Source organism: Cherax quadricarinatus, chromosome 84 (assembly GCF_038502225.1).
Source record: "Cherax quadricarinatus isolate ZL_2023a chromosome 84, ASM3850222v1, whole genome shotgun sequence".
NCBI lineage: Eukaryota > Metazoa > Arthropoda > Malacostraca > Decapoda > Parastacidae > Cherax > Cherax quadricarinatus.
In genome coordinates this window covers 304,663-328,476 of record NC_091375.1, presented here as the reverse complement: position 1 = coordinate 328,476, position 23,814 = coordinate 304,663, and the positions used below count along the sequence as shown (strand labels likewise).

The window sequence follows — 23,814 nt, the reverse complement described above, 5'->3', positions numbered from 1 at the left end:
AAATTCTCACTACAGGCAACACACTCCACCAATATTCAAAACACTCAACCTACTCACCATACAAAACATCCATACTTATTATTGCACCTATTACATACATAGAACACTTAACTCTGATATTAACCCTCCCCTCAAACATCTCCTTGCCAACCTCAACAGAACACATGACCATAACACAAGGCACAGATCACTCTTTGATGTTCCTCGTGTCCATCTCACGCTATGCAAAAACTCAATGCACATAAAAGGCCCTAAAATCTGGAATTCATTACCTGTAAATATAAAAGAAACACTACCTGTTTATAAATTCAAGTCTCTTCTCAAAGATCACTTACTCACTAAAAACCAAATAATTACTGAATAACTGAACCTTATAAATTGTATATCCTATATGTTACTCACAATTATATCACACAAATGTTAAACCAAGGACCCAATCTAACTTTATTATTTTTTTAAATACACTACCTAACAGATTACTCCATTCGACTGAATGTACAGCAATGCAAGCAACCATATGACCTGTCTTTGTAATACTCATTTGTGCTTTATAGTTATCTGTTTACAATAATGTTTTATCACTGATTTCATCATTGCTTAGTTAATCTTAAGTTAATTTTAAGCCAGCCCGTAATGCTATGCATATAAGTGGCTTTGGCATGCTGTTCTTACCTGTATTTTTTGTACCTCTGTTTGTATGCTTAAATTACTAAATTACTGCTCTTAACCTGCTTAGTTCTTTTTGAATAAAGTCATGAGATGCACTTACTAGTTGACAACTGTTTGGGGTTACCCCTTTATTGGTATAGTATGTTTGAAACTTATCAGAGTCTGTGTTAAAGGTATTTGATGCAGCTGGTAGTTTACTTACTTGTGTTGATGCAACAGATGTGTAGTAGGAATTAAAGCAATTTGCCACCTTAGATGTTTTGTGGCATACCTTGTTATTGATAGTGAGTACTATGTTAGACCTATCTACTGGCTTATGGCTATACCCCAACTGTTTTAGTTGTTGCCAGAGCTTTCTGAGGTTATGCTTATACTCTTCAATTTTTGAGCAATAGTGCTTTGCCTTTGCTCCTTTTATAAGTCTCTGTACTCTGTTCCTCACCCTTTGGAATTCATTTAGTGCTGCAATATCCTGTCTGTTTGCTTTAAATCTTTTTAGCAGCTGGTCTCTGAATTTCATATTATCTAATATCTCAGTAGTCATCCAGGGTTCAGTTCTTCGTTTAATCCTAACCTCTTTAACTGGTGCAATATTATCAAGGATAACAGTGAACACTGTTTTGAATTTTTCCCAGGCATCGTTTACGTCCGTGCAACTTGTTATCTCTGTCCAGTCACAATTGTGTAGCCTATTTACCAGTGTTTCTTTACTGCAGTTTCTAGTTGACCTCATTTTTATTGTCCTGTGTAGGCCTATCCTATCCCTAGTGATTTTCCTAGTGCAGTAAATGATGAAATGATCACTAAGACCTGTGGTAATGACGCCTGACTGACTAATGTTCTCAGTGCGGTTACAGAGTATGTGGTCAATTAGGGTGGCTGAGAACTGTGATCCGGGTTGGTGTATTAATTAGTTGAGTGTAACTATTTAAACCTAGAATTTGCTTATACCATTTGCATAGCCCATTATTTTGCTGCTGAAAACAGATATTGAAGTCGTCCAGTATTATTGTCTCGCAATTGTCTTCAAGTCCGGACAAGACTCTGGAAAAGTCTTCTAAAAACTGGTCCTGGGTAGGAGGGCAGTAACTAGTTCCTACTAAGATGGGTTTGGTCTTGGGAAGCAGCACTTCAAACCATAGAATTTCCAGTTTATTGTTATTTAAATCAGGTCTTGGGTTGTAAGCTAAGGTATTTCTAATGTAGGCACATACTCCACCACCCTTTCTGTTCCTATCTAAGCGTTTTATATTGTAACCTATTTTGACCTCGTCGTCAGTCACCATATCATCCAACCAGAATTCAGAGATGGTTATAACTGCTGCCCTAATTTTGTTAGCTAGAATCCAAATCTCTGCCAATTTAGGAAGAAGTGATCTTGCGTTGACATGAATAAAGTGAAGGCCTGTTTTCATAAAACAATTATAATCATCAATATATGGCAATGGGTCATTTGTATTAAAATTAGGTAAATCAATGTCATCATTGCTAAAGGGTAACTGTGCCAAAGTGCATTTGTTACACACAAAGTGAATTCTGGCACCGTTGCTATAATTGTACATACATCCATCATGCACCCACCACTTACACATTTTACATAAGGTGCCTTTTCTGTTTTTCATGCATACTTTAGTACATGCACCTGTTTGGTAGTGTTTGAGATAATAATGGCTGTATTGTCTCACACTGACCTATGTATGCATTACATATGGAGTTAAGGTTATTATTCCTAGCTACTTGACCATCATTATCACCGTCATTTATCTATCTGTTTTGCCTCTGCACAATAGTTTGAGGTCCTGGATTAATTTGGATATCACCACTTAAGAGCGCTACAATAAGAGCTGTGTACCACTGTTTTTGTTTGGGTATGCGGTGTTGCCATACCTTGCAGCGATAGTGACATTTACTTTTCTGGTAGGATGGCAACTGTTGGGCTTTTACTGTCCAGTTTGCTATTACTCCATTCGCCTTTTCCAGCCCCCATGACTGATTTCTTTCTTCATGGAATTGAAGGAGAAAGATAAATATAATTATGGCAGCCTGTACCCCCCCTAATGCCTGCCATTTTCACTCTTCACACTTTTACTCATATACAATAACATTTATTTCTCTTTTCCAGTCCCCTAGTACACCCTAGTATCTGCTTTAGCAATCACCACTGAATTACTAGTAAATTTTCTTCTTCAAAACCCTCTTCACTGCTCACTTTTCCCTTAACTTCACACACCCCTTTCAGTTAACCCTTTATTACACACTCCCCTTCCTGCCTCACTTCACAGTCCTGTTTCACCTATTAACTTCTAACTCCTTTCCATTCTGGTAGACTAGAAAGGTTTAATCAATGGTTTATTCCTTCCAAATCCTCTCAATTCCATTTATTTGGGGTTGTGTCGTGTTGTTGACCCCTGACCTGGTCTGCTGACTCAGCCATTTTTAAAACACTGAGGAAAGTAAACGCCACTTACAACCTGACTTTCCTTGAGTTTATAGATATATTTGGGATTTTCTCCTATAATTCTCTCACTGTACACTGGTCAGCTGAATATAGGTCAGCTACTAAAACATTAACCTTGGCTGTTTAAATATTCACTTCTTTCCCACGACTGGCACTGAGGGATAACCGACCTATAACCCTGGAGTTTTGTATTGTTGATTTGATGATGTCTGCTGTGTTTCCCTCTCATTAGCACTGGTACAGGTGATATGATGCTACTGTCAGTACAGATGAATGTCAGTAAAGATAAGAATTTCACTTCGCTAGTTTTACGTCTGGCAGTAGCTGGTGTTTGGATGCTGGTCAGCCATGTTTAAATGCTCAATTCATTCCCTCGTTTGGCACTGAGGGGAAAAAAGTCCTACAGACCTATCATTTCCTTGGAGTTTTGTTGATCAGGTTTTCTGCCATGTTGTCTTCCCATTGAACACTGGTGCAGTAATTGACTGTCATATTTATACATAAATCAGTTGGGCGAGAGATTGTCTCTAACTGAATTAATGATATACTTACACTTCTATCTGGAGTCAGTTTCTCACTAGCGGGCTGAGTACAAATACTGGTCTCTCTTGTATTGGTTATAAACCAATAGCAGTGAACGAACTCACTTTGTTCTCTCACAATTATTCTAACTTGTATGGAATCAGCCTACATTGCTGCTCTACTGCACTCTATGTATTATAAATATTAGTGGTGGGAATATACCGCTACGCAAAAAACTATCTTTGATGTTTGTCTTTCCCTTTATTCTCGTAGTTTGTTCCTTGCTTAGGGACTCGATTTACTGCCAGGCATTACAGGTCTTTCTTTTGTACCTGTGTTTATAATATAACTTGTCCATAATATATATCACCATTTAGCACACTATTATTATAGATTTAACTGAGGAAATCCCAAATACGACAAACAACATAAAATAGTTTACTTCCCTCTAAAGGTTGTGTATGATCCAATAATGTAAGCTCTATGTAAGGCCATGTATTTAACCAGTAAACGGTCCAAACGTATACATACGTTTTTACCGCTAGTGCCCCAAACATATAAATACGTTTAATTTTCCTGCCTTCATATTTGGCACGATTGGCCTGAGATGCCTTGTCAGCATAGAATGGCTCCTAACACTCAGTGTGCGCAGTTTAAAAAAAAAAAAATCTGGGACCACTTAGTACCTTGTGGGAACACCAGTTCAAGTGAGCGACAACTAGAGCAAACAGCACAGCAAACACCTGGGATTCACTGATGTCATGCAGTATTAACACTCCCATTTTAAGAGGAAAGTGACTTTGAACCTGAGTTTAGTGGTTCTGAGGTGGATGTGGCCCATAATAATAACCAATGTGCAATATTTGTGTAACATCCTTTCAGAATGTCTTATAACCTATGCCCTAAGTAAAGAAAAACAATTCTGGCTGGCAGGCTGGCTGGCTGGCTGTCTGGCTGGCTAACTGGCTGGCCAGCTGCATGGCAGCCAGCTGTGTGGCTGGCCGGCTGCTGGCGGCGTGGCTCTATCTCCATTTGTCTGTCTGTATCTGTGTCTATTTCTGTCTGTCTCTCTGTGTCTATCTCTGTCTGTCTATCTTTGTGTCTGTCTATCCCTGTCTGTCTGTCTCTTTCTATCTGTCTATCTCTGTCTCACAGGTTAGTATAAATACAAGTATACATAGTGTAAGTTACCTAGGATAACCCAAAAAATCCAGACAAAGTGCTATATTCTGCTTGAAGATGTGAGTAAACGTGACGACGCAGTTTTGTGGCTCTCTCTCAGACAGAGAGCTAGATGGATAGACAGATAGATAGGGAGCTTGACAGACAGACAAACATGTTTGTGTACCAGCAAAAACAAAGCAGGCCCTAATCTTTTCTTATCAAGTCTTATCACTGCACCCTTGCGAATGCTCATCAAACGTCAGCTCTTATCAAATGTTATCTCATCTTATCACATCAGTCAGGGGTGGACTTTGTTTTTCATGCTTCGAGGGAACTTATTATTTTAATATTATTATGTATTCTCATTCTCATTCTCCTCCTCCTCCTCCTCCTCCTCCTTCTTCTCCTCCTCCTCCTTCTTCTTCTCCTCCTCCTCCTCCTTCTCCTCCTCCTCCTCCTTCTCCTTCTCCTCCTCCTTCTCCTCCTTCTTCTCCTCCTCCCTCCTCCTTCTTCTCCTCCTCCTTCTTCTCCTCCTCCTTCTTCTCCTCCTTCTTCTCCTCCTCCTCCTCCTTCTTCTCCTCCTCCTCCTCCTCCTTCTTCTTCTCCTCCTCCTCCTCCTCCTCCTTCTTCTCCTCCTCCTCCTTCTTCTTCTCCTCCTCCTCCTCCTTCTTCTTCTCCTCCTTCTTCTTCTCCTCCTCCTTCTTCTCCTTCTCCTCCTCCTCCTTCTCCTCCTCCTCCTTCTCCTCCTCCTCCTTCTTCTCCTCCTTTTCTCCTTCTCCTCCTCCTCCTCTTCTTCTACTCCTTCTTCTTCTTCTTCTCCTCCTCCTTCTTCTCTCTCCTCTCCTCCTTCTTCTCTTCTCCTCCTCCTCCTCCTCCTCCTCTTCTTCTCTCTCTCCTCCTCCTACTTCTCTCTCCTCCTCCTCCTCCTTCTTCTTCTCCTCCTCCTCCTCCTTCTTCTTCTCCTCCTTCTTCTTCTTCTTCTCTTCCTCCTCCTTCTTCTTCTCCTCCTCCTCTTTCTTCTCCTCCTCCTCCTCCTTCTTCTCCTCCTCCTCCTCCTTCTTCTCCTCCTCCTCCTTTTCCTCCTCCTCCTCCTTCTCCTCCTATTCCTCCTTCTTCTCCTCCTCCTCCTTCTTCTTCTCCTCCTCCTCCTCCTTCTTCTTCTTCTTCTTCTCCTCCTCCTCCTCCTTCTCCTCCTCCTTCTCCTCCTCCTCCTCCTTCTCCTCCTCCTCCTCCTTCTTCTCCTCCTCCTCCTCCTTCTTCTCCTCCTCCTCCTCCTTCTCCTCCTCCTCCTCCTTGTTATCTTCTTCTCCTCCTCCTCCTTGTTATCTTCTTCTCCTCCTCCTCCTCCTTGTTATCTTCTTCTCCTCCTCCTCCTCCTTGTTATCTTCTTCTCCTCCTCCTCCTCCTCCTTGTTATCTTCTTCTCCTCCTCCTCCTCCTTGTTATCTTCTTCTCCTCCTCCTCCTTCTTCTCCTCCTCCTCCTCCTTCTTCTCCTCCTCCTCCTTCTTCTCCTCCTCCTCCTCCTTCTTCTCCTCCTCCTCCTTCTTCTTCTCCTCCTCCTCCTTCTCCTCCTTCTTCTTCTTCTTCTCCTCCTCCTTCCTCTCCTCCTTCTTCTTCTCCTCCTTCCTCTCCTTCTCCTCCTTCTTCTTCTCCTCCTCCTCCTCCTTCTTCTCCTCCTCCTCCTTCTTCTCCTCCTCCTTCTTCTTCTCCTCCTCCTTCTTCTCCTCCTTCTTCTCCTCCTCCTCCTTCTTCTCCTCCTCCTTCTTCTTCTCCTCCTCCTCCTCCTCCTTCTCCTCTTTCTTCTCCTCCTCCTCCTTCTCCTCCTCCTCCTCCTCCTTCTCCTCCTCCTCCTTCTTCTCCTCCTCCTCCTTGTTATCTTCTTCTTCTCCTCCTCCTCCTCCTTGTTATCTTCTTCTTCTCCTCCTCCTCCTTCTTCTTCTCCTCCTCCTCCTTCTTCTTCTCCTCCTTCTTCTCCTCCTCCTCCTTCTTCTTCTCCTCCTCCTCCTTCTTCTCCTCCTCCTCCTCCTTCTTCTTCTCCTCCTCCTCCTTCTTCTCCTCCTTCTTCTCCTCCTCCTCCTCCTTTTTCTCCTCCTTCTTCTTCTTCTTCTCCTCATCCTCCTTCTCCTTCTTCTCCTCCTCCTTCTTCTCCTCCTCCTCCTCCTTCTTCTCCTCCTCCTCCTTCTTCTCCTCCTCCTCCTTCTTCTCCTCCTCCTTCTTCTTCTCCTCCTCCTCCTTCTTCTCCTCCTCCTCCTCCTTCTTCTCCTCCTCCTCCTTCTTCTTCTTCTCCTCCTCCTTCTTCTTCTTCTTCTTCTTCTCCTCCTCCTCCTTCTCCTCCTCCTTCTCCTCCTCTTCCTTCTCCTCCTCCTCCTCCTCCTTCTCCTCCTCCTCCTTCTTCTCCATCTCCACTTCCTTCTCCTTCTCCTCCTCCATCTCCTCTTCCTTCTCCTCCTCCATCTCCTCTTCCTTCTCCTCCTCCATCTCCTCTTCCTTCTCCTTCTCCTCCTCTTCCTTCTCCTTCTCCTCCTCTTCCTTCTCCTTCTCCTCCTCCTCCTCCTTCTCCTCCTCCTCCTTCTCCTCCTCCTCCTCCTCCTCCTCCTTCTCCTCCTCCTCCTTCTCCTTCTCCTCCTCCTCCTCCTCCTTCTCCTCCTCCTCCTTCTCCTCCTCATTATTATTATATACAGTGGACCCCCGGTTAACGATATTTTTTCACTCCAGAAGTATGTTCAGGTGCCAGTACTGACCGAATTTGTTCCCATAAGGAATATTGTGAAGTAGATTAGTCCATTTCAGACCCCCAAACATAAATGTACAAACGCACTTACATAAATACACTTACATAATTGGTCGCATTCGGAGGTGATCGTTATGCGGGGGTCCACTGTACTTCCACATATTCAAAACATTGCTGGGACCTATAAATACTTTGTAAATATTCCAAGACAATAGTAAATGACCAAGGCAGGTGTAAATGTCCAGCTGTCAGTGTTTGTGACAATCTGAGTACAATTTAAGTACCTAATACTAGTGTCAGAACAAAGATTGGTTATGAAATGACAAGAACTTCAATAAATTGTAATTATCAGAACATAAAAATTATATAAAATATGAAAAATGGAAAAAAAGATATATCGGCAACACTTCTGCAAGTGGCAGCGCTCCATGTTGCCGCCAGGTGATCTCCAAGTGCGAACTTCGCGGCCTCATATCTCGGTAAGTACTGACCCTAAATTTTTTTTATCCTATAACACTTAGAAAAATGTGCTTTTTTTTTTTCAAAATATTCGGGGCACTGGGGTAGTGAACATATACGTACAGGTCTCCCTCAACATTCGCGAGGGTTAGGGGATCAAGAGCCTCGCGAATGTTGAAAAACCGTGAATGTTTGGTGCCCCAATATATTGTAGGGAAATATATTACAATACTGCTTCCTTAACTTGTTGAACCATGAATAATCATAAAATACATGAAAACGTCATAAATTGTACTAAATATATACATGTTATGCTTTAATCAAAATAGGGTCCAGAATGAACAATGTAGGCATTCCTGGCACTAAACTAACATTTCCTCTGTTCATTAGTTATGTTTTGAGGCTTTACAAATAAATTCCATTTTGATTTTTTATTCACATAATGAATTTTTATTCACACCAAAAATAGAAGATTTACTGTTATGCAATACTGTAATAATTGTATAAATATCATCACCATATTTGTGAATGTATATTAGACCCACCAGCTGACGTGTATTAGACGTGTGAGGTCGTTTGTTTACTCTTGAATATCGGCAAAAATTTAACATTTTAATAACGTATGTTATTAAATACCACAGTCTCCACCAATGCCTCCACCACTGCGAATCCCTACTACCCTCCCTCCGACCCCCGCAACTGGCAGCCAGCCCTCCCACCACTCAGTGTGGTGAGTGTTTTGTTTGTTCATTATTTGCTATTAAACTACAGTATAAATAATGTAAACCCATTCATGACTGCATATTGGAATGGCTATTAGGAAAGGTATTAGACGGTGACATCATGTGTTTACTCTTGAACACAGCAAAGAATCAAACATTTCTGCTATTGCTAATAATAACAATAATAATAATAATAATAATAATAATAAATATGATATAATTGAAGAAGGAAATTGTACAAAAATACGAGGGAGTGGTTGACACATCGTCAGTGTGACTTTGTTTATGCTGGAGTGAACATTAGTCTCCCTGCTCTTCCAAACATTTCACAATAATTCAACGGTTGAGGCAGTGGTATTTAATAACATATATGTTATAAATAATAATAGTACATGTTATTATTAATAACATGTATTATTATTAACATGTATGTATTTAATAACATATATGTTATAAATAATAACAGTACATATTATTAATAACATGTATTATTATTAACATGTATGTTATTAAATACCATTGCCTCAATCACTGCCTCTACCACTCCAGTCACACTCAATCTACAAGCACCAAACACAATGAATTATTGTGAAATGTTTGGAAGAGCAGGGAGACTAATGTTCACTCCAGCATAAACAAAGTCACACTGACGATGTGTCAACCACTCCCTCATATTTTTGTACAATTTCCTTCTTCAATTATATCATATTTATTATTATTATTATTATTATTATTACTATTGTTATTATTAGCTGTAGCAGAAATGTTTAATTCTTTGCAGTGTTCAAGAGTAAACACATGATGTCACCGTCTAATACCTGTCCGAATAGCCATTCCAATATGCAGTCATGAATGGGTTTACATTATTTATACTGTAGTTTAATAGCAAATAATGAACAAACAAAACACTCACCACACTGAGTGGTGGGAAGGCTGGCTGCCAGTTGCAGGGGTCAGAGGGAGGGTTGTAGGGACTCACAGGTGGTGGGAAACTTAAATATGATTTGGCGGCTGGGAATTTGGTGGCTGGGAATTTGGCGGTTGGGAATTCGCGAATGTGTGAAGCCCGTGAAAGTTGAAAACGTGAATGTTGAGGGAGACCTGTATATACATTTGGAAAGTTTATGGGTTAATGTGGATTAAAAGGTAAGAAGGTCATCTCTAACCTTCCTGATGTCGTCGGCAGAGCAGAGGAAATAATCGAGGGTGAGGTTGCTGCCTGGCATGGCAACGTAGGGCAGTTCATAACGGGCTTTCAGACACAATTCGTCGGCCACACTGTCACCATCAAGGTCTGGGACACTTAGGAAGAGTGGTGTTGTCTCCTCAACCTGCAATACTCAATAAGAAGGAATGACATGGTGAGATAAATAACAATTGATATCGTCAGCAAACACTCACCTGGCAACCAGACTCCAGATGGTCACACATTAGGACACTAGTCGGCATCAGAAATTGTCTGGTGGCCAAAACGACTGGAAAAATATAACCAGTCAAAATGGGGATATCCTTAACAGTCTAAATGTTTCTTGCACTTTTAATAGCCAGAGAACCCCACTCAAAGCTCCATTATTACCCTAATATAAGCACCTTCATATAAACATAACAGACAACTAGGGGCACCTACCCTGACAGCCAAACCGGTGGAAGAGATCCAGTAAGCCTCAGTCACTCCACCGTACCACCTGGAAGGGTTTTGCAGCATGTCGGCGGTGATGAAGGCAGTCTCATCTCGTGGCTCTTTTTCTATGGGCCATGGCTGGGAAATCTGCTCTCCTCCCCCATACCTGAGAGTGAGAGAGAGGATGAACTTGTGAAGTGAGAGGAGTGTAGGTATGGAGGGGAAGGAGAAGATAGGTGAAACAGCCATACAAGAAAAGGGTGGGAGGGGATTATTTTTGTTTAAGCAGTAAGAACTACTAATTCATGTCTCCAAACATAATATCGAAGAAAGTAATATAGACAAGGCAAACGCCAATTGACTTAATGTTTCTCTCACAGAAAGATCACCACAAATACCAGAAGCAACATTTTAAGCTTCAAGTAAGGCTACCAGACACTCAGTACTTAAATAAAATTATCTGCAAAACTCATTCTTAGGTTCAGACTTCATCCCTCCCATCACTCCAGGACCAAACCGCTGGAATCCTACCAGTGACCCTCCATTATTATGCAATCCTCAAGTTCGACGACATTTGAGGCGACCCAGGACACCTTCTGGCAGTGATCCTCTGTTGTTACCACTACCTTTGCCACCCCGAAGTCCAAGCAGGCATCCCCCTCGTCGCAGAGCTCCCTGTTGATGCCTTGAGGGAAGGTCAGACCCCATTTGACTTGAGCCTCTCCTGGTGGAAGTAGGGAAAAGGGGAAGGGAGATTATCATTATTACATTTGCAGAATGTAATAGGTGGTTTTGAGTGCAAGGGGCTTAAACATCCAGTAAGCATGTGAGAGTGTGTTAGGAGTGAGTGGAGACATGAGGGTTTTATGACTTTACGTGCTATTGGAGTGTGAGCAAGGTAACATTTATGAAGGGATTCAAGGAAACCGGTTAGTCAGACTTGAATTGTGGAGGTGGGAAGTATTACTGTGCCTGCACTCTGGAGGAAGGATGGAGATATGCTGCAGTTTTTGAATCGCAGTATCGGCACGCCTCTGGCAAGACACTGATGGAGTGAGTGAATAAAGTACATTGGAACCTTGACTTACGAGTTTTATTTATTTATTTATTAACAATTTGTGCACACATACAGAGGTAAAAAAATACAGATAAGAGCAGCATGCCAAAGCCACTTATACTATGCATAGCATTACGGGCTGGCTTAAAATTAACTTAAGATTAACTAAGCAATGATGAAATCAGTGATAAAACATTAATGTAAACAGATTACTATAAAGCACAAGTGAGTATTACAAAGACAGGTCATATGGTTGCATGCATTGTTGTACATTCAGTCATATGGAGTATTCTGTTAGGTAGTGTATTTAAAAAATAATAAAGATAGATTGGGTTTTAGGTTTAACATTTATGTGATATAATTGTGAGAAACATTTAAGATATACAATTTATAAGGTTCAGTTATTCAGTATTTATTTGGTTTTGGGTGAGTAAGTGATCTTTGAGAAGAGACTTGAATTTATAAACAGGTAGTGTTTCTTTCATATTTACAGGTAATGAATTCCAGATTTTAGGGCCTTTTATGTGCATTGAGTTTTTGCATAGTGTGAGATGGACACGAGGAACATCAAAGAGTGATCTGTGCCTTGTGTTATGGTCATGTGTTCTGTTGAGGTTGGCAAGGAGATGTTTGAGGGGAGGGTTAATATCAGAGTTAAGTGTTCTATGTATGTAATAGGTGCAGTAATAAGTATGGATGTTTTGTATGGTGAGTAGGTTTAGTGTATTGAATATTGGTGGAGTGTGCTGCCTGTAGTGAGAATTTATCATTCTATCTGCAGCCTTTTGTTGGGTAATTAAACTGTTCCAGGAAGTAGCCCGTAACTCAATTTACTTGTATATCAAATTAATTTTCCTCATTTAAATTAACTGAAAAGCCATTAATCTGTTCCTGCACTAGAAAAAAATAATTGAATATGATGCTATTATCAACTGTACGGCTTATTTATCTATCACAATTCATCTAATATGACATAATAAACAATATAATTAGCACAGAAACATGATATATACTCTAAAATGAATAAAATAGACCATAATATGGTGGCAGAGGTAGCGGCAGAAGCGTCAGCCATTTCTGTCCCAATTTGACTATCATAGCTTCCCATGTTCTTACTGTAAGAGAAAACAGAGTATTTTTGAGGCTAACTGCAGTAGATCATTAGTTTTCTAAGGAAAACACTAAAACAACGTACAGTAGAACCTCTACTTACGAGTTTAACCCTTAACCCCTAAACGGTCCAAACACATAAATACGTTCTCTCGTGTAGCGCCCCAAACGTATATATACGTTTTCTTTGTCATTCATTCAACATTGCCACGATACGTCTGAGTCGCCTAGACATGAGAGAATGGGTGTGCGCACTCACTGTGCACCATATTAAAATAATGTGGGACACCTGGGTACCACATGCTCTTTTTTCCTATTAAAAAATAATGATTTTTTCCTCAAAAAAGTTTGGGCGCTACGCTAGTGAATGTATATATACGTTTGGACCGTTTAAGGGTTAAACGGTCCAAACGTATATATACGTTCACTTGCGCAGCACCCCGAATATTTTGGGGAAAAAAAAAAATTATAGAAAAAAGAACACATTTTTTGACATTTTAGAATAAAAAAAAAATTAGGGTCAGTACTTACCGAGATATGAGACCAAAAAGTTGGCACTGGATGCTCATGTGACAGCAACATCGAGTCCTGCCGCTTGCAGAAGTGTTGCCGATATACCTTTTTTTCTATTTTTCATATTATTTCATATAATTTTTATGTTCTGATAATTACAATTTGTAGTAGTTCTTGTCATTTTATAACCAATCTTTGTTCTGACAGTAGTATTAGGTACTGAAATTGTACTCAAATTGTCACAAACACACTGACAGATGGATATTTACACCTGCCTTAGCCATTTACTAACTGACAGATGGATATTTACACCTGCCTTAGCCATTTACTAATGTCTTGGAATATATGCAAAGTATTTATATGTCCCCAGCAATGTTTTGGATATGTGGAAGTATATAATAATGAGGAGGAGGAGGAGGGAGGAGGGAGGAGGGGGGAGGAGGGAGGAGGGAGGAGGGGGGAGGAGGGAGGAGGGGGGAGGAGGGAGTAGGGAGAAAGGGAGGAGGGAGGGAGGGAGAGAGGAGGGAGAGAGGGAGGAGGGAGGGAGGGAGGGAGGGAGGAGGGAGGGAGGAGGGAGGGAGGAGGGAGGGAGGGAGGGAGGAGGAGGGAGGGAGGAGGAGGGAGGGAGGGAGGAGGGAGGGAGGGAGGAGGGAGGGAGGGAGGAGGGAGGGAGGGAGGAGGGAGGGAGGGAGGAGGAGGGAGGTAGGAGGAGGGAGGAGGGAGGGAGGGAGGAGGGAGGGAGGGAGGAGGAGGGAGGTAGGAGGAGGGAGGGAGGAGGGAGGGGGAGGAGGGAGGGAGGAGAAGGGAGAAGGAGGAGGAAGAGGTGGAGGAGGAGAAGAATAATACATAATAATATTAATAGGTATTAATAAGTTCCCTTGAAGCATGAAAAACAAAGTCCACCCCTGACAGTGACATGATGAGATAACAGCTGATATGAGCTTACATTTGATGAGCATACATGAGGGTGGGGGAGGGTGCTGCTGATAAGAAAAGATTAAAGGTGACATTTGATGAGCATCGCCCTCCTTTGTTGTCGCTGGTACACAAGCATGTCTGTCTGTCTATTTGTCTGTCTGTCAAGCTCCCTGTCTATCCGTCTAGCTCTCTGTCTCAGAGTCACAAGACTGCGTCATCACGTTTACTCATCTTCAAGCAAAGCATAGCACTTTGTCTGGATTTTTTGGGTTATCCTAGGTAATTTACACTATATATACTTGTATTTATGTGTACCTGTGAGACAGAGATAGACAGACAGACAGAAAGAGAAACAGACAAAGAGATACAGAGACAGAGGTAGACAGAGACAGAGATATAGACAGACAGAGAAAGACAGAGAAAGATAGAGATAGAGACAGAGATAGACAGACATGCTAAACTTGGGGTTAACATTATTTTCCTCTTAAAGAGAAGTGTTAATATAATAATAATAATATAATACTAATAATATCTTTATTTACTACAAGTACATGTACATGGTATACAGTCCTAGCTGATAATGACATACTACTATATAGAAAGCCCCTTGTTATGCTCCGCATGTCGGGCAAATTAGGTCAGTGTCCCAGGATGCGACCCACACCAGTCAACTAACACCCAGGTACCCATTTTACTGATGGGGAACATAGAGAACAGGTGGAAAGAAACACGCCCAATGTTTCTACTCTGGCTGGGAATCGAACCCAGCCCCTTGCCGTGTGAAGCGAAAGCGTTAGCCACCAGAGCCCCTTATGACATTACATCAGTGAATCCTTGGTGTTTGCCACACTGTTTCCTCTAGCTGGCGCTCAGTTTAACTGGCGCTCCCACAAGGTACTAAGTGGTCCCAGATTTTTTTAATTCCGCGCACACTGAGTGTTAGGACCCATTCTATGCTGACAAGGCATCTCAGGCCAATAGTGCCAAATTTGAAGGCAGGAAAAATAAAACATATATATACGTTTGGGGTGCTACGCGTAAGAACGTATATATACATTTGGACCGTTTAAGGGTTAATCCGTTCCATGACCTTGCTCGCAACTGGATTTGCTCATTTGCAGAGTCAATTTTCCTCATTTAAATTAACTGAAATGGAATTAATTCGTTCCAATGGAATTCCAGGCAAGAGAAAATACTTTAATAATTTCCCTAATATTAACTCTACAGCTTATTTATCTATCACAATTCATGTAATATGACATAATAAACAATGTTAATAACATTAAAACATGATATATACACTAGAATGAATAAAATACATATCATAAGGTATGTGGCTAGTGGTGGTGACAGCAGCCATTGTTGTTGGGGTTTATAGGGCCACCACAGCAGCCATTCTTTCTCCTGACTACATGTGTTGAGAACCTAGGATAACCCAAAAAAGTTGGACAGAGTGACTTATAAGTGCTACACTTTTAATGCTTCACTTAATTGCTATACTCTTAATGCTACACTTAATCTGTCACTGCTGCTTCATGTTGTCTGCCACTGCTACCTCATAATGTCTGCCACTGCTGCTTCATGTCTGACACTGCTAGCTCATGATGTCTGCCACTGTTGCTTCATGTTGTCTGCCACTGCTACCTCATAATGTCTGCCATTGCTGCTTCATGTTGTCTGCCACTGCTACCTCATGATGTCTACCACTGATGTTGCCAAAGAATCGAACATTTCTGCTATTCTGAGCTCAATTTCAAGGTACTTTTCATCGTGAAACCAATTAAAATCATATTTATTTTTGTAGTATATCTTCCATTCTATCACATGAGACCAAATAAAACGAGAATACAGCCATAAAAACCATACGAAAATATACCGCTAAGGGGAGGCTAATGGCTGAGAAGTGAACTCCGTTATTTATGGTCCGATTTCTTTCATTTTTGGTGTACGTTAAGAAGCATCTTTTCATCATACATTGCCCAAGTTTCAATAAGATAGTCCAACAAACAACTGAGATCTAATTCCCTAGATCAAGAGCAAGAGCCCCCTCACCAGTGTCAATTAACCTCCCTTGAGGCCCGCTCGCATCTGGAAATTTTGCTCTCATCTGGAAGCAAAAAATAGACCGAGCAGTTGCTCGTATCTGGAAAAACTCGCACGTGGACGCACTCGTAAGTAGAGGTTCCACTGTATTTATAAATTAGAAATATCATATAAAAACTGTTTATATGAAGTGTGGGTGGGGGATGTTGATGGAAATCATTGTCCTTTTCTTCTCAGCACTGTCCTTTGCACTTATTTTCTTAGGACCCATGGTTAGAAAAAAAGAAATTTGGCCAAATGACTATAAAAAATGCAAACAAGCATGAGAGAACTGCTCCCACAGCGATGTAAACATGTTTACTGCTTACCAGCTGTGCCAACTACCAGAAGCAATCTGAATTATTATTATGTACGTATTATGTATTATTATTACTATTATTATTAATTTAGGGAACTGAAGCTCTATCGTTATTATAATAATGCAGCAGACCGCCATTGAAGAATTGTGGCACAATTTTATTTAACACGTCATATAATTAATTTAACATGGTTCAGTTTGTGGGAAGGAAAAAAAAATCTCCTTTGCTCAAGCGGCCACCTTGTTGTGGAGCAGCTGCAACATTCATCACCCATGCTTCACACCCATATAAGAGCGTTGGTAAAACTATACTCTCATACATTCCCCTCTTTGCCTCCAAGGACAAAGTTCTTTGTCTCCACAGACTCCTAAGTGCACCACTCACCCTTTTCCCCTCATCAATTCTATGATTCACCTCATCTTTCATAGACCCATTCGCTGACACGTCCACTCCCAAATATCTGAATACATTCATCTCCTCCATACTCTCTCCCTCCAATCTGATATCCAATCTTTCATCACCTAATCTTTTTGTTATCCTCATAACCTTACTCTTTCCTGTATTCACTTTTAATTTTCTTCTTTTGCATACCCTACCAAATTCATCCACCAATCTCTGCAACTTCTCTTCAGAATATCCCAAGAGCACAGTGTCATCAGCAAAGAGCAACTGTGACAACTCCCACTTTATGTGTGATTCTTTATCTTTTAACTCCATGCCTCTTGCCAAGACCCTTGCATTTACTTCTCTTACAACCCCATCTATAATTATATTAAACAACCACGGTGACATCACACATCCTTGTCTAAGGCCTACTTTTACTAAGAAATAATTTCCCTCTTTCCTACATACTCTAACTTGAGCCTCACTATCCTCGTAAAAACTCTTCACTGCTTTCAGTAACCTACCTCCTACACCATACACCTGCAACATCTGCCACATTGCCCCCCTATCCACCCTGTCATACGCCTTTTCCAAATCCATAAATGCCACAAAGACCTCTTTAGCCTTATCTAAATACTGTTCACTTATGTGTTTCACTGTAAACACCTGGTCCACACACCCCCTACCTTTCCTAAAGCCTCCTTGTTCATCTGCTATCCTATTCTCCGTCTTACTCTTAATTCTTTCAATAATAACTACCATACACTTCACCAGGTATACTCAACAAACTTATCCCCCTATAATTTTTGCACTCTCTTTTGTCCCCTTTGCCTTTATACAAAGGAACTATGCATGCTCTCTGCCAATCCCTAGGTACCTTACCTTCTTCCACACATTTATTAAATAATTGCACCAACCACTCCAAAACTATATCCCCACCTGCTTTTAACATTTCTATCTTTATCCCATCAATCCCGGCTGCCTTACCCCCTTTCATTTTACCTACTGCCTCACAAACTTCCCCCACACTCACAACTGGCTCTTCCTCACTCCTACAAGATGTTCCTCCTTGCCCTATACACGAAATCACAGCTTCCCTATCTTCATCAACATTTAACAATTCCTCGAAATATTCCCTCCATCTTCCCAATACCTCTAACTCTCCATTTAATAACTCTCCTCTCCTATTTTTAACTGACAAATCCATTTGTTCTCTAGGCTTCCTTAATTGTTATTGTTAATATTATTATTAATTTAGGGAACTGAAGCTCTATTGTTATTATTATTATTATTAATTTAGGGAATTGGATCTGTGCTCTAGTTACTTAAATTAATAATAATAATAACACTAATAATAATAATTATTATTTTTATTATAATAACGAACACCGTCAACTCGGTGCATTGTTTACCTCGCTGTGGGAGCAGTTCTCTCCTGCTTTGCTTACATTTTTAACAGTTGTTTGGCCAAATTTTGTTTTTGTAAGCATGGGTCCTAAGAAAGTAAGTGTAAAGGACAGTGCTGAGAATAAAAAGAGAATGATTTCCGTGGAATTAAAGCATGAAATCATAGATAAACAAGCGAGGTGTCCAGGTTTTAGGTTGAGAGGGAAGCGGGGAGGGGGAAGAGCTGGCTCGTAACTCAAATGTTGGCTCATAACTCAGAGCAAAAAATCGACCGAGGTACAGCTCGAATCTCAAAAAACTTGTACGTTGGGATACTCATAAATCAAGGTTCCACTGTATTTCTTCTTTTTCGGGTCACCCTGCCTCACTAGGAGGAACACGGCTTGTGGCAGAGCAAGTACATAACGATTTTGGACATCTGTAGATGATTGGTTTAAGGTGTTAGATCAGCAGCAAGCTACACTTGTGGAAAGCCGGAAAATTTAACTGGAGAGTATGCAGATTCTGCAAATTTATTGACTTAATCAGCAGCTTTCGAAAATAGTGGGATACAGGTTATACAGCAATTTTCCAATTAAGGGGTGAAATTCAGGCTAACTCTGATCGAAGAGATATAATAGAAAGGCGAGTGCTGAAGGGTGTAAGTACTGAGCCTTGGAGATGTGTTTATCATCAGACAAAAATACCGTAGGAATTTTGCTTTAATTGTGAGGTTCAAAAATACAAATGGCACTCTGTGGGGGTTCAGCATTATGAGAATTCATATTTATTAGCGCTAATTCAGGGGAAGATGTGTATGTTGGTAGACCTGAAGGAAGTCACGAACCATTGTTTCGGCTACATCAAATGTATAAGTGGACCTGAATGAAATCATGAATCATTTCTTCTGTTACTCAAATGCATTAGCTAATTCCTCACTAACAATGCAAAATAATATTTTGTCGAACCTTTTTTTCCATGTTGCATTCCAAGAGTTAACAATCTTTTGAACAGACACACAATCATGGCAACAAGAAACATCACATACAAGCATATTAATAAACCAGAGACGATTGTACAGCCACATTGGTTGGTTAATGGATTTTAAAGTCTATAGGCTACAAGAGGGTCATTAAGGCAACATATTACCTGTTCGTCACTAACCAAGACTAATTTAAACCCTAAAATCGGGTGTGAGAAATTACCCGCATGATGTTTACAGGGTATTACCTGAATTATTACATGTAAATAATTGACAGAGCATGCATAGTTCCTTTGTATAAAGGGAAAGGGGATAAAAGAGAGTGCAAAAATTATAGGAGAATAAGTCTGTTGAGTATACCTGGTAAAGTGTATGGTAGAGTTATTATTGAAAGAATTAAGAGTAAGATGGAGAGTAGGATAGCAGATGAACAAGGAGGCTTTAGGAAAGGTAGGGGGTATGTAGACCAAGTGTTTACAGTGAAACATATAGGTGAGCAGTATTTAGATAAGGGTAAAGAGGTTTCTGTGGCATTTATGGATTTGGAAAAGGCATATGACAGGGTGGATAGGGGGGCAATGTGGCAGATGTTGCAGGTGTATAGTATAGGAGGTAGGTTACTGAAAGCAGTGAAGAGTTTTTACAAGGATAGTAAGGCTCAGGTTAGAGTATGTAGGAGAGAGGGAGATTATTTCCCAATAAAAGTAGGCCTTAAACAAGGATGTGTGATGTCACCGTGGCTGTTCAATATATTTATATCTATATATTTATTTATATTTATATATTTATACAGTGGAACCTCTACTTGCGAGTTTAATCCGTTCCATGACCTTGCTTGCAACTAGATTCGCTTGTTTGCAGAGTCAATTTTCCTCATTTAAATTAATTGAAATGCAATTAATCCGTTCCAGTGGAATTTTGTACTTCAATAATTTCACTAATATCAACTCTACGGCTTATTTATCTATCTCACTTCATCTAATATGAGATGATAAACAATATAAATACAGTGGAACCTCAAATTTCGAATGTATCGCTTATCGAACTCTTTGGAAATAGAACCCTTTTTTCGAACCAACTTTGTCCCTATTATTGAGCTCGGCCTTATTTTCGAACCGCCGGGTACCGAACCTATCCGGCAGCCCACTCTGTCTGCTTCCCCACACAGGAGCCGTAAGCCAGTTTGGTTTTGTTGATGCTTGAGTGAACACTAACCTGCGTTCTCATTCAAACATTTTACGATTATTTCATTGTGTTTAGTGCTTGTGGGACTGTGAAATAAGCTACAATTGGAGCAATGAAACTTGCTAGTGGTACCCCTATGGTAAAGAATGTGAGAAACACCATAGATGTGAAGAAGAAAATAATACAGAAGTGGAATGATGTCCAAATGTTTGTGAAGAAGTACCACCCTGAGCAAGCTGAAACTAGCCATCTTTGCAACAAGTTCAGTGACAGAATGTTACAAAAAACGCGATTCTAAAAGCTTAGAGATCTCCAGTGAATACTAGAAAGGACTGCCCTTCTAGCATCCAGCCTGTTACTGGGTTTTCATAACAAGTAGTCAGTATCCTTGTCCAATTATCCATTAGAATTCAGTATGATTCAATAGTGCTTCAGGATTACAACTGGTAGGCTACTAACTAGAGAAATTAAAATTTAATAAATTTATTAAGTATCGTCTAGAGGTATATCATCAAATTAACCCTTTCAGGGTCCGTCCCGTAGATCTACGGCTTTACATTCAGGGTCCAAACCGTAGATCTACGCCATGAGCTCAGCTCACTCTGATAAACTGTGAGTGGTACGTTTGGGCCTAGATATGAGAGAATACATCTATGTGGTATTTGTGCACCACATAAAACAATTCCTGCAGCACACTGTGTATAATGAGAGAAAAAAAATGAAATCATGATTTTTCGATTAAAACAGCAACTTTGCAGTGTTTTTTCGTATATTTTTTATAGTTGTATTTGCGATTTCTTGGTCTCATTTGATAGAATGGAAGACATATTACAGAAATAGAGATGATTTTGATTGGTTTTAGCATTGGAAATGGCTTGAAACTGAGCTCAAAGTAGCAGAAATGTTAAATTTTTGCCGATATTCAAGAGTAAACAAATGACCTCACACGTCTAATACACGTCAGCTGGTGGGTCTAATATACATTCACAAATATGGTGATGATATTTACACAATTATTACAGTATTGCACAACAGTAAATCTCCTATTTTTTGGTGTGAATAAAAATTCATTTTGTGAATAAAAAATCAAAATGGAATTTATTTGTAAAGCCTCAAAACATAACTAATGAACAGAGGAAATGTTAGTTTAGTGCCAGGAATGCCTACATTGTTCATTCTGGACCCTATTTTGAAATTGGAATATTTTGAACTTTGTGTTAAATTGGCCAAATTAACAATTTCCGATCACTTTATTTTGTAGTTGAAACAGTTGACTTGGCGATTTCTTGTGTTCAATCGATAGAATAGAAGTAATACTAGTGAAATAGCTAAGAATTTGGTTGATTGGAATAATGCAATTGGCCTATAATAGGAGTCAAATTCGGCAAAATCGCCGATTCGTAAATATCGCTGACACATCAAAATTCGCGAGAGCATAATTTCGTCAATTTTCCACCAAATTTCGTACTTTTTGTTTTATTACCTTCACAAAAAGATTCTCTACGATTTCATAAGAAAAAATAAAAAAAATTTTTTTTTTAAATTCTTGGACACTGGTGCGTGACTCCAGATTTGGGCCTTGGACCCTGAAAGGGTTAAATTAAATTAGTCAATTCAAACAAATTAATAATAATCACTTCTCTCGTATACAATAGTATTGTGCTGAAAGCACATATCACATTTATAATTCTTAAGTACTGTCTGGCACATTAACATTTAATAAGATATTACAAATATGTACAAGTTTGTGTGTATGTGTGTAAGTGCTCTAAGTACAGTGGACCCCCGCATAACGATTACCTCCGAATGCGACCAATTATGTAAGTGTATTTATGTAAGTGCGTTTGTACATGTATGTTTGGGGGTCTGAAATGGACTAATCTACTTCACAATATTTCTTATGGGAACAAATTCGGTCAGTACTGGCACCTGAACATACTTCTGGAGTGAAAAAATATCGTTAACCGGGGGTCCACTGTAGTTCGCTATGTCTCACGACTCGACTAGACTTAAACAAGTGACTGACAAAGTCCTCAAATAAACTAACTTCTTGACCAACTAGCAATCAGAACAGTCTGCTTGAACAATAAAAAGAATGCTAAGCCCAACAACAATATAACATGCAACTGCGACACAATCAGGAACAAGGAGATAATATAATGTCACTAAGTAGGGACCATCTGCAGATCCTCCACAAAAGTCACAAAACTCCCATACTACTGAATCTAAGTTCAGCATAAGAAAATCCCCGACTGTGATAATACACAGATACCAGTACAAATTAGGTCAGAAGCTACAGCTCAGGACCTGAGTTGTTTAGAGTGTCTATGCGACACACAACCTCAGTACAACGTCGAAAATCACTAAGTCTATACTATGTAAAGTAAAAGGACACAAGTGCAACTAATGTGACATTTATTGTGACAACGTTTCCCTCTCCAGGAGCTTTATCAAGCCATTACAAACAATACATGGACACAGAGGGTATATAAAGGCTCAGAGTGAGGTGAATACTAGTGAGGTACCATTTCGATGTTCACTAGTGGTAGTAGTAGTAGTAGTAGTGGTAGTGACAAAAGTAATACAATATGGTAGAGCAATTAATTCGTACATGAGTAAAAGGATATAAAAGCTATTACTTGGGTAACATAAAAATAGGTTGGACAAATATAAACTGGAATGAGGCAGCTTTTTTCAGTGTTCACTCTCTGTGCTTTGTGTAGTATAACAGGAGAGACTATGTGATGGCAGGGTTTACTGTTTTCAGGAGGATTCTTGCTAAGACTTCGGAGATGGTGAAGCTGCCGTTGTTTTGTTTAATTGTATTCGAAACAGCGATCAGTGCTGATTCGAGGCACTAATTTCCGCAGACGCAAGTGCCTCGAATCAGCACTGATCGCTGTTTTGAATACAATTAAACAAAACAACGGCAGCTTCACCATCTCCGAAGTCTTAGCAAGAATCCTCCTGAAAACAGTAAACCCTGCCATCACATAGTCTCTCCTGTTATACTACACAAAGCACAGAGAGTGAACACTGAAAAAAGCTGCCTCATTCATGCCCCCGTATAAATTACTAAATTTAAAGAGAAACTTTTGTTTTTCTTTTTGGGCCACCCTACCTCGGTGGGATACGGCCGGTTTGCTGAAAAAAAAAAATATATATATATATACACCTACCATCCGACTTAAGACCTGCTCGACTTACGACCACTTTACATACGACCGTGTTTTTTTATGCCAAATTTCTAGGAAATAAACAACTATTTGTGTTGTACACAGTGTTTATCCTATTCCCAAGCTCCATTATTTGATCATCACTTTATTTGTACTAGTCCCTTTTATATTGTCTCCTTTATTTTAGCTTAAAAAAAAAAAAAAAAAAAAAAAAAAATACCTTAGCCCATTATTTTACATTTGTTAAATAATTCAGGTGCTATTTTTTAGCTTAAGACTATTTACTTTGTTTTATACTTAATTCTAACTATAGATTCACTACAAATCTTATGATTACAAGCATTGATCCAGATAC

General features: G+C 40.0%; 1 protein-coding gene across 5 annotated transcripts in view; it reads right to left on the bottom strand.

Moving 5' to 3' along the window:
* LOC128704487 (myogenesis-regulating glycosidase) overlaps positions 1-23,814 on the bottom strand; it is a 135,946-nt gene that overhangs the window by 84,964 nt on the left and 27,168 nt on the right. For all 5 annotated transcript variants that reach the window (XM_070102929.1, XM_070102925.1, XM_070102928.1 and 2 more), the window contains exons 3-5: positions 10,878-11,070; positions 10,353-10,512; positions 9,892-10,056 (exon numbers count right to left, since the gene is read on the bottom strand). In XM_070102929.1, the coding sequence (XP_069959030.1) occupies positions 9,892-10,056; positions 10,353-10,512; positions 10,878-11,070 (518 nt within the window). The remainder of the gene's footprint in view (positions 1-9,891; positions 10,057-10,352; positions 10,513-10,877; positions 11,071-23,814) is intronic.